Raw genomic sequence first — 19618 nt, 5'->3', positions numbered from 1 at the left:
GTTCATTGTTGATGGGAGTGCAGACTGGTGCAGCCACTATGGAAATCAATATGGAGATATCTCAAACAACTAGGATTAGAAGTCCCATTTGACCCAGCTATTCCTCTGCTGTGTATCTTCCCAAAAGTATTAAAAGAATCACACCACAGTGATATATATGCACCCATGTTTACAGTGGCACAGTCTGTAATAGCTAAAACTTGGAAACAGCCCAATTGCCCATCAACTGGAGACTGGATAAAAAGATGGGTTTTTTTTTACAAAATGGAGTATTACTCAGCCATAAAGAATGAGAAACTAGAGACATTTATAGCTAAGTGGATGCACATTGAGGCCATACTTTTAAGTGAAATAAATAGGACACGTGTAAATACCAAATAGTTTCTCTGGTTTGAAAAACTAAAAGTGTAAATAAGATTCAAAATGTATAATTGATAATGTGAAATAGGAAGAAAAAGTCTAAAGGAGTAGGGGAAGTGGGAGGGGTAGAGGAAAGGAAAGAAGGGGAAAGAAAAAATATGAGAAGAGGAAAAAATGGAAACAAAGTCTATGTAAATAAAGAAGGGAGGAGGGGGTGAAGGGAGGGCAGGGGATTGGTGAAAAAATAAGAATCAAGATACATCATGTAAAGGTACAAGATCTCAATGACGAATGTAACTTTTGTATACCTAAAATGTACCAATAAACTTAATGAAAAAAACCCCCAAGATTTGGAAAAAAAAAAGAATAATTGGAGTTTTAAAAGGAGAGATAGATGTAGGGAACAGGCAAAGGGGACGTTACTAGAACCTCTGTAGTAATTCATAGCCTCCTGCGAGCCACAACAGCAAAAGATGAATTAATTTATTAGACAGAAAAGATGGAAAAAAATGAGACTTAGAGAAGAAGCTGAGCTTTGGGCCTGATCAGTGCTCCTCTGGGAAACAAAGACGAACCGCACCGCCCTCCCCTCCCCGCCCCCTCCAAGCTTGCCCCCTTTTATTCAGGACATGAGGAGAAACAAATGTAACAGACTACTCAGGACAGAGAGTTCAGTACATCGGGAGAAACAAATGTAACAGATGCTCAGAGAGCAGCTGCAGCAAAAATCCTAGAGCAATGAGGAACTATACAGGTGAAGATTTTGTTCCTCCAGGGATGTCTTCAGCTGGTGCGGTCTTGTTCTGGAGCATCACAGCATCACCGGACCATTGAGGTTTTAGCTGTTGTTCTGCCTCTGGTCCAGGTGGAAAGGCTCACTGGAGAGTTGGGCACCCTGTTGATGTGTATATTTTATGAAGTTCCACTGTGTTTTCAAACGTTCCTTTTCCCCCCTTCTGGAACCAATGTCCACTGCTTAAGTTAAGTTATTTGTATATTGCTGTCACTTGTTTACTTTAAAGATATAGTAAAACCTGTCATAAGCCTCAAAATGCATCTGCTAACATTTGCAAGACATTTCACCTTTAAGAGACCAGACAACTCTTTTGCTGTCACCTGAGTTGGGAAGAACTATGTGAATAGAAACCTTCTAATAGTGCAAAGGAAAACAACTCTGTAATATAGTCTCATGCAATAGTAAGCATGTTACTTATGATTAGACAGAAGCATATTATTTTCTGGAATGCTCAGATTCATCTCTTAAGAAGTGGTTCCATCCCTATTTTTATGTGGTCTAGTTTGGAGAATGACCCATGTGCAGCTGAGAAGAATATGTATTCTGATTTTGTGGGGTGGAAGACTCTGTAAACATCTGTTACGTTCATTTGTTCAAGAGTTCGATTGAGTTCTAGTATTTCATTGCTTATTTTTTGTCTAGTTGATCTATCTTTTTGTGACAGTGGGGTGTTGAGGTCCCCCACTACAATTGTATTAGTGCATATATGACTTTTCATGTCCGTTAGTATTTGTTTTATATAGCTGGGCGCACTACTGTTTGGTGCATAGATATTTATGATTGTCATCTCTTCCTCTTGGATTCTTCCCTTTACAAGGATGTAGTGTCCTTCTTCGTCTCTCTTAACCAGTGTTGGTTTGAAATCTACTTGATCTGCCAAGAGGATAGCTACTCCTGCTTTTTTTCGGGTTCCTGTTGCATGGAGTACTGTTTTCCACCCTTTAACTTTCAGTCTATGAGTTTCCTTTTGAATTAAGTGTTTCCTGTATGCAGCATATTGTTGGATTTTGCTTCTTGACCCATTCTGCCAGTCTATTTCTTTTGATTGGTGAATTGAGACCATTAACATTGATGGTTATAACTGAAACGTATTGACTTGTCATTGCCATGACTTTTTCTTTTTGTTGGGTTCTCCCCCTTTCCATTTAATTTCTTGTCATGCCAGATGGGTTCATTCTACTTTGCTTCCTGTGGTTGTGATCCTCAACAGACAGTTCCTAGGCTATTGTGTAAAATTCTTTGGAGTGCTGGTTTGGTATTCACGAAGTTCCTAAGGTGCTGTTTGTCATGAAAGTATCTTATTTCTCCATCCATTTTGAAAGATAGTTTTGCAGGGTACATCAATCTGGGTTGGAGGCTGTTTTCTTTTAGGGCTTGGAATATGTCACTCCAAGCTCTTCTTGCCTTGATGGTTTGTGTTGAGAAGTCTGCTGTGATTCTGATGGGCTTTCCTTTGTATGTGATTTGTTTCTTTTCTCTGACTGCTTGTAGAACTTTGTTCTTCTGTTGAGTTTCTGGAATCTTATGCCTATGTGTAGATTTTTTTTGATCAAGGCTATTTGGAGTCCCATATGCCTCACTTACCTGTATGTCAAGCTCTTTTCCCCTGCTTGGGAAGTTTTCTGCCATTATTTCTGTGAAGAGTTTTTTTATGTCATCTGTACTCTCTCCTGTTTCTTCATTGACTCCAGTCAGTCTTATGTTATTCTTCTTTGCATCATCTAGCAGCTGCTGGATTGATTTCTCATGTTCCCTTATAATTTTGAAGCAATTTTTCTTTTCCTGGTCCTTAATTGCAGTCTTATCTTCTACATCTGAAATTCTGTCCTAACATTGGCTCATTCTGCTGTGTAGACTTTCAGTGGAGTTTTTCATGTCCTGGAAATGTATTTGCATCTGTTTTATGGATTCCATTTGTTTCCTATGTTGGGATTCCATCATGTTCCTCAGCTCCTCTCTGGATTTATTAATCATGTCTTGCACTAGGAGCACAATTTCTCATGTTATCTGAGAAATTATTTCTGATTTCATTTTTTCCAGATCCCCTTTTGTTGCCAGTTCCGTGGGTCCAGGTGGTTGAGTATCAGAGTGTTCCATCTCATTTCCCTTTGAGGTTGCTGTAGGTGATCTGGAAGTCTGGTTTTGAGACTTATTTATGTGTTTTCTCATTTCGACTGGGGGGGGTGGTGGTGCTGTTGGCGCCTGCACGGATTACCTCCTCTGAGCTGGGAGAGGTGGGACAGGGGCCAGGAGCGGGAGTAGGGATGGTGGCCCAAAAGCCCTTTCCTGTGGGCTGGGAGCAGCGGGAGGGGTGGTGGCCAGGAAGCCCCTTCCTCTGGACCAGGAGCAGTGAGACGGTGGCTCAGAAGCCCCTACCTCTGGGCCAGGAGCGGCGGGACTCAGTACCGTGGTCTGGTGGTCCGGTGTCCTCTGTGTCTTTGTAGTGTGGAACCAGGTGCCTGTACAGAGGAGCGGGGGAGGGGGGGTGTCCAGTGGATTGTTGCCGGGGCTTGGGCTGATTTGGCGTGTTCCACTTGCTGGGGCCAGGGATTTAGCTCAGTGGTTCCGGCGCCTGCCTCGAAAGAGCAAGGTCCCAAGTTCGATCCCTGGTACCAAAAAAAAAAAAAAAAAGAGATTGGCTTGTAGTTCTCTTTTTTGGTTGGATATTAGTCTGGTTTTGGAATGTGGGTAATGCTGGCTTCCAGGAATGAGTTTGGGAGTATTTCTGTCCTTTCAATTTCATTAAAGAGTTTGAGGAGTATTGGCATCAGATCTCTACAGGTCTTATACAACTTGGCAGTGAATTCATTGGGATCTGGGTTTTTCTCAGTTGGTGATTATTATTATTATTATTCTTACTTCTTCAATTTCATTGCCTGATATTGAATTCAGGATTTTTATATCTTCTTGGTTCATCTTGGTAGTTCATATATATCTAGAAGTCTATCCATTCCTTTTGAATTCTCCATTTTATTAGAGTATAGGTTCTCAAAGTAGTTACTAATGGTCTTCGGAATTTTGGCAGAGTCCTTTGTGATTTAGCCTTTTTCATTTCTAACTGCATTTATTTTTTTTCTAATTGCATTTATTTGGGTCTTTCATTTTTTTGGTAAGATTGGCTAGGGATTTGTCTGTTTTGTATATTCTTTCAAAGAACCAGCTCTTCGATTCATTGATTCTTTGTATTATTTTTTAGTGTCCATTTCATTAATTTATACTCTGATGTTTATACTTTCTTTCCTTGTACAAATTCTGGATTTTGATTGTTTTTTTGGTTTTTTGAGAGAAGGTCTCACTATGTAGCACGGGCTGGCCCTGAACTCACTAAGTAGCCTAGGCTGGCCTTGAACTCACAGTGATCCTCCTTCCTCAGGCTCCCGAGTGCTGAGATCACTGGCGTGTGCCACCATACCCAACCAGTAAATGTTCCTTGAATGATGTGCTGGAGATAGCAGTTATTGTCTCCTCTGAGACCTCGTGTTGTCATTCATATCCTCGACTGGAGGAGTGGTCCCAGGTGATCACAATATGTAACTACAGTTAGTGACGTTATTTGTACCAAATGACCAGACCCTCTGACTACACATGATTGCACCATGATGGGTACCAAACCTAAACTCTACCCAACATCTTATACTTTTTGAGAATTTGAAGTGAAGGCTCTAGAGATGTATGAGACAGATAGTATGGGACACTAGAGCTATTAAGTCTTGTGCAGTGCAGCCATAGGTCATGAAACTGAAGGTATGGAGAAGCAGAACCAAGAAGGTAACGTAGGCATGCAGCATGCAAAGAGCTCTTGTCCCTTTGGAGGGATGAGAGAGTGGGGTAGCAAAACCGAGAGGCAAAGACACCAGTATAAGCAAAGTTGCTGGTGATGGTCTAATTTCCTGCCTGAGTAACTTCTGACCATATTCAACATATCTTTTATCATTATAATAAATTTCCATTTTTTTCCTTGAACTTTTTTTTTTTTGGTACTGGGGATCGAACTTGGGACCTTGTGCTTGTGAAGCAGGCGGCGGCACCACTGAGCTACATCCCGGGTCCTTTTCCTTGAACTTTTTTTTTTTTGTGTGTGTGGGTTTCCACTTCTTACAACTAATTAGTCCCTGAGACCAGTTAATTACTTACTTGCTGAATATGGGTGGCTTTAATAATTGTGCACTGTGTTGATATTATTACTTAGACACAATACAATGTGGGATATTGTAATCCCGCAGTATAAACAATGGATGGCACAGGGTTGACTCAAGGTGATTTGACAGTATCACATTATTGAGTCTGCTAGAAGAAGTTCGGACCTGGAAGGAACGCGAGCAGAATATCTAGCTTGATTTCTGGAGTTTTAGGGAATGTAGGCCAAGGGAAACTGATGTGCTGAATTTTGGCACTGAAGCAGGAGCCCCATGAGAATTACAACCGCGGCCTCCTTATACCCAACCTAGTTTGCTCTGGACTCCCTGTGTGGGCTTGAAAGCTGTGAACCCCCTCTTCTCCCAGTTCATGTCCAGTTGAGCCTTAGAATGTGGCTGGATTGGGATTAGCATCCTTGCAGATTTGGATTACATCCTTGTAATCGGATTAAGATGAGGTCATGTTCCTTTAGGATGGGTCTTAATCCAGTCCCATTGGTACCCTCCATTGAAAAATTATACACGTTATAATTGAGGCAAATAGATTTTTCTGTTGGATGCGTCAGTGTTTACTTTTTTTTTTTTTGGTACCGGGGGTTGAACTCGGGACCTTGCGCTTTCGAGGCCAGTGGCAGAAGTGTTAACTTTTTAATTCTTCAGTGGGCTTAGCTGTACTATTGTATGATTTTTGAGGTAACAATACTGTTTGTCCTGGGATTGTCCTAGGGTTTCTGGGGTAGAATTGTCATGAGAAGAGTTTGGAGTTTTCTTCTTCTTTGTCTTGGAATAATTGGAAGTGGCGGTTATATGAAATGTGTGTGTGTGTGTGTGTGTGTGTGTGTACGTGTGTCTTACGGGCTTGCTTGCTTTCTCCCCTCCCTCCCCTGCGGTGCTGAGGATTGAACCTAGGGCCTTGTGCAGGTAAGCAAGACTCTACCACTGGACTATACACTCAGGCCCTTGTGGGCTTTCCCATGTGTAATCTGAAAGATTCTACTCTTGTTTTCAGATTGCTGAAGCTAAAGGAGATGTTTAAGTCTAAGTTTGGATCCATTCCCAAGTTTTATGTTCGAGCACCAGGAAGAGTCAACATAATAGGTATTTCAAAACTTTCTTCTCTTAAATTCCTTTTCTCTTTTAGTAAGATCCAAATTTTTGCTAGTATATTGCTTTCTTAATTTTTCCTTCATACAGAATATTTCACATATTTGGTGAAAATATCTCATGAAGACACACTGCTATATAAGGGACACACTTTACTTTCATCTTTTCCAATCCATTCAATAATATTAATTTTCTCCATTTGTTTTCTAAATCTATATAGTTTTGGAAATCCAATAGTTCATATTGATTTTTAGAGGATGCCACAGGTTACATTTTTTTTTCTGGTACCGGGGATCAAACTCAGGACCTTGTGCTTGCCAGGCAGGCGTGGTGCCATTGAGCTAAATCTCCAGCCCAACCACAGGTTACATTTTAAGACTGCAGTGAGAAATTTTGATGGCTTCACACTTACTGGGTTAGGGGAATCCTGACCTTCTAATTCCTTGATTTTAAAAGTGTGGTCCAAGTTTTTCAAGTTTTTTAGGTGAATTTATCCTTTCTTTGGTTTCTCCTGTGGAAATCTTTGAGTTGTACTACAGTTTAATAGTAAATTACAGCTGTTTAACAGTAATGCGCAGCATTTTTCTGTCCATCTCCTATGCATATAGTAATTGATATAGTTTAAGTTAGATTACATACCATTTTTATTTTCTTTCATTTAATATATCATAAATATTTTCTTCTGTTTCTATGTAAGTCGTAATTATTATTTTAATAACTTCAACCTGTTGAATAGCAAAAGTTGTTATTCTATAATTTGCTTAATAGTTTTCTTTCATGGCATGTGAGTTATTTTCAGTTTTCATTACAGCCAGCAGTTTGATTAAAAGGAAACATTAAGTGAGAACAGCATTAATCATTTTATCATTTGATTATTTCTGGTGAGAGTTTTTTTTTTCCCCAGGTAGAAAGGCAAAGTAGGTAGGCTAGACAATGAATTCCTTTCATGGGATTTAAATTGTGTGTTTTCCACAAAAGGCTATTGAATTTATTTGCTTGTACTTTTCTCAGCAAGGTTATTTGAATTTTCAACAAGACTTGTTGAGACAAATGTTATTTATGAAGCATTATTTTATTTTATTTTTTTGGTGCTGGGGATCGAACTCGGGTCCTTGAGCTTGCGAGGCAGGTGGCAAAACCACTGAGCTAAATCCCTGGCCCTGAAGCATTATTTTAAAGCCATGTGGAACCTATTTTGCTAGCTTCTAAATTTATTCTAGAGTAAGGTGGCTTTCAGAAGCCTGTGTCTGTCTGCCTGCCCGCCTGCCCGCCTGCCCGCCTTCCTTCCTTCCTTCCTTCCTTCCTTCCTTCCTTCCTTCCTTCCTTCCTTCCTTCCTTCCTTCTTTCCTTCCTTCCTTTCGGTACTGGGGATTGAACTTGGGACCTGGCGCTTGTGAGGCAGGTGGTGGAACCACTGAGCTAAATCCCTGGCCTCTTTCCTGTGTATTTCATATGGAGTTGTTCAACAACTTGTACCTTGCCTATCTATAATTTTTTGAGATCCATTGTCAAGGTTATTATGGAGACGTTGCTGAGGATATTGTGCATGATGACATTTACTGTCCCTTCTTAGAAGACACAAATGATGATTTTTGCATTGGCTGAAGATATATGTTTATACTGTCTGTTTTAGGAGCCAGTAGTAACGTGTGACTATTTAAATATAATTAATTATAGTGAAATAAAGCTTAAACTCACTTGTTCCTACCACCTTTCAATAGTGTGTTAGATAGTGCAGATGCAGAGCCTTTCCATGTTCCAGGACATCTTGTTAGGCCATGCTGGCTGCTGTAAGTGTCGGCTTTGGCTGCCCAGAGGTGAGGAAGAGAATACCTCTACCCTACATCCAGTCCATGCCCACCCAATGTCTCCCAATTTTTTTTTTTTTTGGTACCGGGGATCAAACTTGGGACCTTGCACTTGCAAGGCAGGTGGTGGAACCACTGAGCTAAATCCCCAGCCCAGTGTCTCCCCATCTTTAGGATCCTGTTCAAAAGACTCTGCTGCAGAAGTTGGCCTGAAAGTGGTGGTGTCCACGCGTTCCTTGACATGGTGCACCATGAAGTTTGTTTTTGCATTAAGCAAGATCATTTGCTTTGTGCAATAAATGCAGGATTTGGCCTTTGGAAACTGCTTTACCAAACTGCAGGCTGGTTTTGCACTCTGTTTGAAGGATATTTTAGGAAATCAGTCATATCAGAATCAGCCTTGAGTAAGTTTTTTTCTTCTTTGTAATAAAAAACCCCCACTTTTTTGGTAGACTCAATGAATCACTTTGTCCTGCAGCCAATTTTTTTTTTTTTTTGGTACCAGGAATCTAACTCAGGTCCTTGCGCTTGCACAGCAGGCGACAAAATCACTGAGCTAAATTCCTGGCCCCTCTGCAGCCAATTTTTAACACCCATTTTGGAAAGAAGTTGGAAGAATTAAAAAAATTCTCCATATAAAAATATTTACTGGGCCGGGGATTTAGCTCAGTGATTCTGCCACCTGCCTCCCAAGCGCAAGGACCCGGGTTCAATCACCGGTACCACACACACAAAAAAAGTTTGCCACCAAAACAAACCTTAGACCTTTATGTAACACATACTTTGCTGAGGAAGAAGTGAAAGTGCTTTTTATTCCTCCTCTCTGTGTACATATTTAGTTATTGTCTTGAGTACTGTTTTCAAATACCTGCTGTTTTTGTTTGCATAATAACTTATCTACCCAAGAGGTTAACCTTTCCATAAAGGGGGCCTAGAGTCTGAAATTTTCAAAAACAATTTATTTGTGTCTTCTTTCATGATCTCTTGTTTTAACAGTGAAATCCTTACTACTTTCTAAATATTGGCCCCAGTGGAACCCTGAACTAGATCAGAGGCAATGCTAAGGAACTAAGCAGCGAAAGGTATTGGATCTGCCTTCTAGTTCTCTGCCACAAGGTGTCTAACTGCAGGGATTGAGTGATGAACTCCATATTGGACAACGGGGTACTGTTTTCTAAGACAGGAATCCTGCTAGAGGAGATGGAGCTTATACATCTATTTTATAGTTTGAAATGACTTTGGATTCCAAGAAAGGCATCTGGATATGTGTTTCTGATGCTCACTGAGAGATAGTATAGATCTGGATCGATGGCACATAGCTAGAAATTGAAGCCCTTGGAATAGATCAGCTGTTTAGGGAAACTGAATGTAGAAGAGCAGACTGCTGCCTTGGCAGCAGGCTCATTTAATGGGTGAGCAGAGCAAGCTGGTCCTGAAGAGAGAGTAAGGATAAAAGGACGGACGAGGAGGAGGAAGACCGGGAAAGAATGGTGTATCAGCCAGAGAAAGAGAACCAATATGACAGAGTCTACACATGCCAGTTTCTTTCCAGATGTACGCAGAAATTGTACTTTATCATCTATCTAGGTGCCTCTTAACCAAGTCCAGCTGCAGCTGAAATGAATGATCACAGATGATATTTTGAAAGCCAAGGAAAACACCGTATCAAAAAAGCATATTTCATGTGGTATAAACAAGTTGAATGGAACATAGAAAAAGACCCACAAGATCTTGCCAGAAGGAGGTCTTTGGGTTATTCTTCTATTTGTTGAATTTGTTGTGTATCTCTTTCTCTTTTTTTGTACCAGGGATCGAACTCAGGTCCTTGTGCTTGCAAGGCAGGTGGCGGAACCACTGAGCTAAATCCCTCTGGCCCTGTTGTGTATTTCCTATGGTAAGACTAAGAAGGCACGGTCCCCACCCTCCCAGGATGAACAGTCCAATGGCAAATGCAGTGGTATTCTTAGCACCGTGCTGCCCTTGCCTCCTGACTGACCTGCAGAGCCCTAGGATTTGGTTGGAGCTGGCGCAGGTGCTGACCACTTAGGCTGCCAGCCATGCAAAGGGCCCAATAAGAGCAGCCTCTTGTTTATGTCATTTACTTATTTCACATCCATGTAAAGTTCCATGTGAACAAAGATACGTACAGCGGAAATATTTTTTAAATGTTACTTGTCAGGAATGTACAGGCTACAGTAGCAGTTACAGGAATGTTTAAAAAAATTTTTAAAATTTTCTATCATTTTTTGTTACCGGGGATCAAACTCAGAACCTTGTGTTTTTGAGGCAGGCAACGGCACCACTAAGCTAAATCCCTGGCCCTCAGTTACTGGAATGTTACCCAACCCAGACTTGAAGGAGGCTGGAGAAGCCTCTTTGGGAAAATTGTAATTGGTGACTTCTAGTGTTAACAAGTTTTATCGAGAGAAAATGGGATGAGGGGCCCAGAAAGGAGTCAAAGGAGGTCCAAGGTCAAAGGAGGATTTAAAAATCCTGTTTTACCATGGAAAATGAAAACATAAAATAGTAATTGCAGTAGTGTACAGAGCTTCCATGTATTCACCATCCAGTTTAACTTATCAACTCAAACAATCTTGTTTTATTATGAAGCAAATAATAGAGGACTTAAGAAATATAGGGTGTTTTAGCATAGCAAATGGGGAGTCACAGTGGGATAGAGTGAATGGAGAGAGCAGAATGGGAAATTTTAGTAAAAAGGATGAGATTTGGAGCCCCAGTTTCATGGGTAGAGAAGATTGGGGCGACAAGAAGGTCTATCTGCTGTCTTTATTGGCTGTCTCAAGGCCCTAAGATAGACGCAGGCGCACAGAGTTCAGGTTCTTTGAAGACCAAAGGATTGGGATGCTGGGCCCCGGGTGAGGTGGGTCACCCGGATGTTCTCCAGGTTCCAGTGGGCTTGGGATGGAGACGGGGCTAGAACCTGGTGCTGAGGTCTACAGAGGAGTAGAGCGGTGGTGAGTCATGGACGGGAGTGAAGAACACAAGCGCGGGAAAAGGGCCTGGAAATGCAGAGCGAGAGGAGGTTACCTTCCCTGTCACCGAGGGCCGCCAAGACCAGGCCAAGCTTCACCTGGGCTTGGGAGCAGGGTTTTCCTGGTAAAGAATTCTTATTCTAGTAGATTTGTTGACTCTTTTCTGATGAGAAAAGTGGGAGGTTGGGCCGGAGATTTAGCTCAGTGGTTCCGGTGCCTGCCTCCCAAGTGCAAGGTCCTGAGTTTGATCCTGGTACCAAAAAAAAAAAAAAAGTGGGAGGCAGGTTTGCCAGTGATTCTAATGCGGTTGATTAGTGCATGGGATGAAATCAATGCCAGCCTTGGTTACAAGCATTGTTTGGGTTTCTTTTAAAATACTGAGGATGGAATAGCTTTGTTATTCTTCCTTGCCAACAGTTTCTGCTCCTTTCTGACCCCTACCCAGGCGGTTTTGTTTCATCAGTTTTTTTGATTTGTACCGGGAATCGAACTCGGGTCCTAGTGCTTTTGAGGCAGATGGCGGAACCACGGAGCTAAATCCCACCCCTCATCAGTTTTGACAAAGGGAGGAATTGTTCATTCTCGGAAGGCTCAGACCATGCAGTGGCGGGCAGTCTCCCCTGAAGAATGAGTTCCTCCCAGGTGTCTGCTTGCCTCAGTGTGTGTTTTCTACTAATTTTTATTATTGTCTTCTTAAAGATAGTTGGGGAGAAAGATAATTTTGAAAACTGGTTGTCCATCAATCATTGTTAATCTTTAAAAAAAAACTTTATTATTTCGTTTTTAGGAGCGTATCAGTGTAAATAAAACAAAAGACTTGTTCCTTCTAATATTCAGAATAAAAATATAATTATACAGTTGAATTGTCTTCTATTAATTTTATGTTTTCTAGTTGATTAATTTCTGCCATAGGAACAATGAGATATAAAACTATGTACTAGGGAAATAAATGAGCGTGCTTAGCCCATTTGGTTGAATTTGTTATTTTGTGTTTCAGCCTTTATGAATAACAACATTGAATTTAAATGGTAACTTGCATTAAAGTATAATAAGAAAAGAATTCCTACTGGTGAATTGTAGAGGAAGTAGAATGAAGAGAATAGTTTGTTCCTTATATTTGCTTATACATTGAAAGTGCAGATTATATATCTTTTTCTAGCTTCCTTTTCTTTTTCCTAGCTCTGCGTAGCACACTACACATGACATATCAGTGCTGATCTAATTGCTAACCTTAATATGAGGGAGAGTGTACTTAAGGCTCAATTGTTCCTATTTTTAAAAGTTAATAAAACAGCAACAGTGGAAGGAGACATTAGTTTGCTTGATGCTCATATGACTACTCACATGGCAAAAATTTTGAAAATGATCATTAGAAATAGGGAAAAAAGGTGAAGGTTAAAAGAAGTCCAAAAATTAATAGACACTAATATATGTATGGCTAGCAGTTCCTGGCCCAGATGTCTGGAGTAAAAAGAAAATCAAGTAATTCCCTGTCCACACTTTTATTTTCTGTAAAATCCTGGCTTCTGATCGAGTTTTTCTTTTATGTTAACTTGATTGAATTTCTATTGTTTCATATGCTAGTAGTGATAAAAATTGCTTTTTTTTTCTAGGCGAGCATATAGATTACTGTGGCTATTCCGTTCTTCCTATGGCTGTAGAACAAGATATGTTAATAGCTGTGGAACCTGTGGAGACATACATTCTCCAACTGGCCAATACAAATCCCTTGTATCCGTGAGTATTGAGGATGCTAATGTATGTGATGTGTGTGTGTGTGTGTGTGTGTGTGTGTGTGTGAAGGTGTGGTAGTGTGCTTTTACTTAAATGAACTCCTTAGAAAATATGAAACCTACAGTAAATCATGTAATTTGTTGATACTTCACAGCTGATGTTTAAAAGCATTTAAGGTCACTATTCAATATTTGTTTATTCATTTAAGGAACATTTACAAAAGACTTCCTATGTGCTAGACATTGTCTTAGATATTGGGCAATTCAAAGATGAAAATGACCCAGAGGGTACCTACCATCTTCTGTGGTAACCATCTCCAGCAAAGTCAGGTCTGGTGTTGCTCCTGTGTTACTATGGGACCTCTAATTCTCCAGCCAGAGCATCTTACCATGCTGCATCATCTTACCTGTTTTATTTACTGTATACCTCAGTAAACTATCAGCTCTGTGACTGTAGGGACAATTGCTTCTCTTCTCCAATGCCTTGGCCTCAGTAAAAGACAGAGTCTAGCTGATGCATAACAGATGTTTCTAGTTCTTACGCTTTGTCAAGTAACCTGAGTCAATTTCATAGAGAGGTAAAAGTCCTTTGTCAGATATATGTTTTGCAAATATTTTCATCCAGTCTGTGGTTTGGATTTTCACTTTCTATAGTGCCTTTTGAGGAAAGAAAGTTTTTAATTTGATGACATGCTGTAAACTTTTCTTCTTTCACAGCTTTTACTTTTTGACTACAAACCCAAGATCACTGAAATTCCCTCCCCGTATTTCCTTCTAGAAGTCATATAGTTTTAGCACCTATGCCCAGGCCCATGATCCATTTTGAGTTCAGTTTTTGTATGTGGCGTAAGACAAGAGTTGAGATTTTTTTTTTTGCATGTAGCTCTTCAATTATTTCCCACCTTTTATTAGCATAAAGATAGATCAATGTGAGAGTCTATTTCTGGACATTATTTTATTGATCTCTTTGTCTGTCTTTATGCCATGATCATACTATCTGATAACTAGCTTCATAAGAAGTCCTGAAGTCAGTGTAATTCCCCTGATGTTATCCTTTTCAGAGAGGTTTTGGCTATTCTAATGGGCTTTGCACTTCCTTTTAAATTTTAGAATCAGCTACTCACTGTCTATGCCAGGATTTTGGTTGGGATTTTACAGGATATATAGATATATAGATTATTTTGAGGAGAATTGGATCTTAACAGTATTGAATCTTCCAATCTACGGACATAGCCTATCTCTGCATTTATTTAGGACTTCTTCACTCTCAGAAATATTTTCTTATTTTCAGGATCCATGCCTTGTACATATTTTGTCAAATCTGTGAGTGTTTCACATTATTGATGCTATTGTTACTGTGCATGGTCTGCCCAGTACTGCGTACAACAGGGTAGGCACTGGAAAGACCAAGTGAATGAATGAGGTGTGTAAGGAGAAAGTATCAGTGCAGGGGATCATGTCTGCTCATTTTTAGCAGTGTACCCTCAGACTTCTGCAGCATGGGAGCAGGAGTGGAGAGAGCTGATGGGTGTTGCAGTGCAGGGAGGTGGGCTGGTAGGAAAATGCCCGTTTTTGAACCTCTGGAAAAGACTAAGCAGAGTGCAAGATAAGGATGCTGGAATGAACAGAAATAGGTAAAGAGCAGTGTTTACAGCCGACCTAAGCTATACCTCCAGTTCTTGAAGTTGGGACTTTTTACTTCTTCCCTTAATGTTGCTCATCTAGCTCCGCATACTAAAGCAACTTGCCTCTTTATCTTTTCCTAACACATTCCCTCCCATCCTGTTTTTATTTTCCTTCATGACCTTCAAGGTCTCCTACTGGTCAGCAATAGAACCCACCAGGTTTATGAACACACCTGCTTCCAAATTCTGTGACCGCTTGTTAGCGGTGGGTAACATATTTTAACTTCTGTGGGTGGTAATAGAATAAAGAGCTCGTGAGCTGGAGTCAGGCTGTCTCTTGGGAGAAGCACACAACCTTCCTGAGCTCCCTGCACACGTGTCCTCTCCAGAGATAATACCCCTGCAGCCTCACATCCCGTCTCTGATGAGACACCCCATCACTTGACGTTTCTACTGTTGGCTAATGATTGTGTTCGTGTCATCTTGGTAAGATTACAAACTCTTCAAAGACAAGTCCTTTTCCTCTTGCTTTTATTTTATTCTGCATGCCTTATACACTGAAGTTGTCAGGAATTAAATATTTTTTGAGGGGATGATGTATTTATATTAATGAGTTAAGACAATGCATCGAAGGTGCCTATTTCAATGACTGGCACATAGTAGCTACTTAGTAAATCATACGAAGAGGAGTCAAGTCGGGGAATATTGTTTCATTTTCCCCCTTTCCTGTTAACCCTTGCCCAATTCACATATTTTATCCTTTGGCTGATTTAGGAGTTTATCTATCTGTCTACCCATTTACCTATTTTTCATTTTGAAGTATTTTTTCATTTACAAAGAATTTGTGAAAACAGTACAAAGAATTCACACATGTCCATGGACGTGTCCTCAGTGGATTGATTATATGAAGGACACACACAAGGCCCCTTTATTGGCGATATTAATTTTGATTATTTGATTATAATGGGGTCTGCCAGATTTTTCCACCATAAAGTTACTGTTTTTCTCTCTTTGCAATCAGTAAGTACGGATTTTCTGGGATAAATACTTAAAGTCTATGTAAACATCTTTTTTCTCATCACATTTCTTTTTTTTTTTTTTTTTGCTTAAATTCTTTTATTGGTACATTTTAGGTATACAATACATTTATATTTATCATTGGGTGCTTGTACCTGTACATGATGAATCTTGGTTCTTATTTTTTCCCCATTACCTGTGTGCCCTTCACTCCCTCCACCCTTCCCTATTTACATAGATTTCGTTTCCATTTTTTTCTTTTCTCATAAGTTTTCCTTTCCTTTTTTTCCTTTCCCCATCTCCTCCCACCACCCCTACCCCTTTGGACCTTTTCCTATTTCAAATTATCAATTATTAGATATTAATCCTTTTAGTCCTTATTTACACTCTCAGTTTCTCACACTAGAGAAACTATTTGGTATTTACACATGTGTGTCTTATTTACTTCACTTAAGAGTATGTCCTCAATATGAATTCATTTAGCTATAAATGTCTCTAGTTTCTCGTTCTTTATGGCTGAGTAGTACTTCATTTTATAGAAAAACCACATTTTCTTTATCCAGTCTCCAGCTGATGGGCATTTGGGCTGTTTCCAAGCTTTAGCTATTACAAACTGTGTTGCTATGAACATGGGTGCACATATATCGCTGTGCTATGATTCTTTTAATTCTTTGGGGAAGATCCCCAGCAGGGGAATAGCTGGGTCAAATGGGACCTCTAGTCCTAGTTCTTTCAGGTGTCTCCACACTGATTTCCACATTTCTTTTTTTTAAAATCACATTTCTATTCTCCAATTTTAGCATCTATTGATTTATTTTTTGAAACAGTTACAGAATGTACTGTTTCTTCTACATCTGTTAGTTGGAGTTTCACCATAAGTGCTTTCTCTTTTCCTTCATTTAGCTATTTACTCATTTGTTAATTTATATGAGCACAACTCAGAGAATTTTGTTTTTGATAATCCATTAGAATAATTGGCTTGCTCCCTACTTCTTTTTCGCAAAGCATGAGGTGATTGGAGTGGATGGGAGGAGAGAGTGGGGAAGGAAGGCAGTGAGGACCCCTGTTGAGCTGGGCTCTGCCAGACTGCAGCCCGCAGAGGGCCAAGCTTAACAAGGGCCCATGTGGGAGAGAAAATGCTTGTAGATTCTGCTGAAACATGTAGTTTAGGAAACACAACGGGCCAGCTAGCAGTGGATTAGTCGCTGAAGCTATCACACCTTCCTTTTGTAGCGGGAGGTGTTCATTGCTCTGGGTACACTGCGAAGAACCTGTGCTGGAAGTCAAGACAGGAGAGTGGCAGGGTAACGGTCTCGGCACTAGATGGCAGCAGTCAGCCACTAATCGCGCAGTTCACGGCCTGGCTTTGATGACTCGCGTCTCGTCTTTTGCAGGGACTTCAGTACTAGTGTCAACAACATTCAGATTGACAAAACCAAGCTTCTGTGGCACAACTATTTCCTGTGTGGATTTAAAGGAATTCAGGTAAATTGCTTTAGAAGGTGTGTATTATGTCAGCTTTATTTTGTTTGCTATGTCATTTTTGTCTCCTTTCAGTACTGACTGCTGTTTCTCTTGTATTTTGCTGGCTTATGATTCAGACGGTGGGGAAGAAATGACGGTCTGTGGGTACTATCCACAGGGGGCAGTCAGGATCTTGCAGATAGCTGGCTGTTCATAAATTAGGCGCAGCTGACAAACTCTGGTTTTTTGATTTTTTGCTCATGTTTACTGTTGATACAGCCTAGTGATATTACTTACATTTTGTTCTTGGGATATTTGGGAGCAGGCTGTAGTAGCATTTAGAGTCGGCCAGCTCCGGGTTCAGATCTAGACCTTACCCCACTGTGCTACAGTATCCTAAGTCTCAGATCTGTCTGTAAACAACGTCACTGCTATCCTAACGACGAGTTGTTGTAAGAATGACACCGTGCTCAGCGATACTGGGCTTTAAGTGTGTGGTAACTACTATGTCACTGCTACTTCAGGTGGGGTTAGAAGAAGATGTGATAAAATACATCAGTGCAAGTAGTTCCACAGAAGCATTGAATAGCTACCTTGAAAATCTCTAATGTCACATAGAAGAACAGGAAGATGAAATATTTCCACTTTCTCTCATAATTAGATCAGCATGAAGGACAAGAAAAAATGAGTATTTTCTGTTTTAGAGGTACTTTTATTTTCCAGTAAGTATTTTGGATAGAGTGACTATGTGTAGAATCATAGGTAAAGGACATGAAAAGGTGGATTTTGCCTTCGTGGGTCAAAAGCAAACAAACTTACGTGTGTTTTAGAGAGCTCATGTCCCTGACTACCTTGTGGCCCTACCTGAAACATTGCTGTGAATAATCTAGGACTCAGGGACATATCTACGACAGAAATGCAACAGAATTATTTCTGATGTGCAGTCTGGTGCTCTAACTGTGCAGCTCTGGCCTTAGGGTTCCTAATTCATCTCTCTCTTTCCTGTGTGTCTTTCTCCCAGCCCAGACACATGGTAACAACTTCTGGGAAAAGTTATTGGCAGGGTTTAAATCTTCAAATCATCTGGCTTGTCATATGCATTTGTGGGAATCACAGTATTTGGAAGCATTTGCCTTGAAAAGGCAATTTGATCTTCCTTATAACAAGATGCTTTTTTGTAGTACATGGATAAAGTGACCCGAATAATGCACATCATTTTGTGTTGCTTTTGAGCCTTTTAGGGCTTTAAGCCATCCTCTTTAGTTGGACAATTTATGTGCAAAGAGTAGGTTTGTACGATGAACTTTTGGCAAAAAGTAATTTAAATGTTATCCTGTTCAGAAACCTTCAAATTCAGATATTAGAAAGTTTCAGAGGGTAATCTGCTTAGAGGAAATTGAACATGTTTTCCCTTGGGACAGAGCTGTCACAGAATCTGCACAACCCACTTGCATTTTTCGAGTGTTGTATGTTTCAATTTAAACATTGCATGCTAAGTTTGTAAGTACGATGCACGTTCGGGGCACCCTATGGACCAGTTTCTAGTGAAATGTACAGTATCATCCCAGGATTACTGTTTTAAACAAGCTGCCTGACGTTCTGTATGAAAGGGGATTGGCAGCAGCCATGTCTCAGCTTCTAATTTGTTTGTATTTCTGGAAGGAAATTTTTAGATGACTGAAATCAAGAAGAGAAATACATCTGAATGAATCTTTTCTTTTGTGGTATACAGATTTTGCCAACTAAGATAAAAGGACAGAAATTAAGGGAACAAACCAGTCTTTTATTTGTAGAGTTCTGTTGTTACTCGGTTATTCTAACTGGTTTATTGAAATTTCTCCCTAGAATAATATGTCTGATGAAATACATAATTAAGTAATATAATAGTAATTCATACTTTGGTCTTGAGTTGTTTGAATACTTTGTGCAGATGATGGTACTTCCTGAGGAGGAGGTAGTCTTGAATTTATTTTTAATTCTAAACTACAAAGGTTATAACATGATATTGTTCAAAGCATCCTAGCCTTTGGTATCCATGTAAGTATACTGGAGCTTTCTATCTTTAAATCAGACCCTGATTGTGTATTTGGGTTTACTTACCTGTAGAAATAGTGTTTCCCTGCCTTGTTTGGAGTCTGCATGGACATTTGTGGCTGAGTTCTAATGTGGCAGTCTTTATAGCTACCATATGGCTAAATTGTATCTGTAAACTCTAGTAAAAAAACCCCTGGATTTCCTCAGATAGCTGACTTACATTAAATCACGGTGACAGCTGCTGGCCCAGGTTTCTAACTGCAGCAGAGGAGAAGTTCTCTACTGGGAACCAGAGCCTGGGCCTATTCCCAGCCCTCTATGTGTGATCTCGGAAAAGTCTCTACATCTCCTAGTGCTTAGGTTTTTCTGTAACTAATGCAAAATTGAGAAAGTTTGGAACTTTTGGGAGCAACATGCTCCATGGAGAGAAGCCCCTGCTTAGGGTTCCACTTTTGTTTTCGTACTGGGGATTGAACTCGGGTTCTTGTGCTTGCGCAGCAGGCGGTGAAACCACTGAGCTAAATCCCTGGCCCTAGGATTCCACTTTG

General features: G+C 40.2%; 1 protein-coding gene across 4 annotated transcripts in view; it reads left to right on the top strand.

Annotated features, from left to right (window-relative positions):
• The window catches only part of Galk2 (galactokinase 2), a 105264-nt gene that overhangs the window by 8839 nt on the left and 76807 nt on the right, over positions 1-19618 (top strand). For 2 of the 4 annotated variants that reach the window (XM_087180968.1, XM_004835432.3), the window contains exons 2-4: positions 6302-6390; positions 12811-12934; positions 16967-17057. In XM_087180968.1, the coding sequence (XP_087037094.1) occupies positions 6302-6390; positions 12811-12934; positions 16967-17057 (304 nt within the window). Of the gene's footprint in view, positions 1-6301; positions 6391-10012; positions 10099-12810; positions 12935-16966; positions 17058-19618 lie in introns of all 4 variants that reach the window. The other 2 variants (XM_087180964.1, XM_087180969.1) reach the window with 2 other exon arrangements.

Source organism: Heterocephalus glaber, unplaced genomic scaffold (genome assembly GCF_053883595.1).
Source record: "Heterocephalus glaber isolate CG9 unplaced genomic scaffold, H.glaber_assembly_v1.0 deba00000122, whole genome shotgun sequence".
NCBI lineage: Eukaryota > Metazoa > Chordata > Mammalia > Rodentia > Bathyergidae > Heterocephalus > Heterocephalus glaber.
The sequence above is the reverse complement of the archived record's forward strand: the minus strand, read 5'-3'. Positions and strand labels throughout refer to the sequence as shown.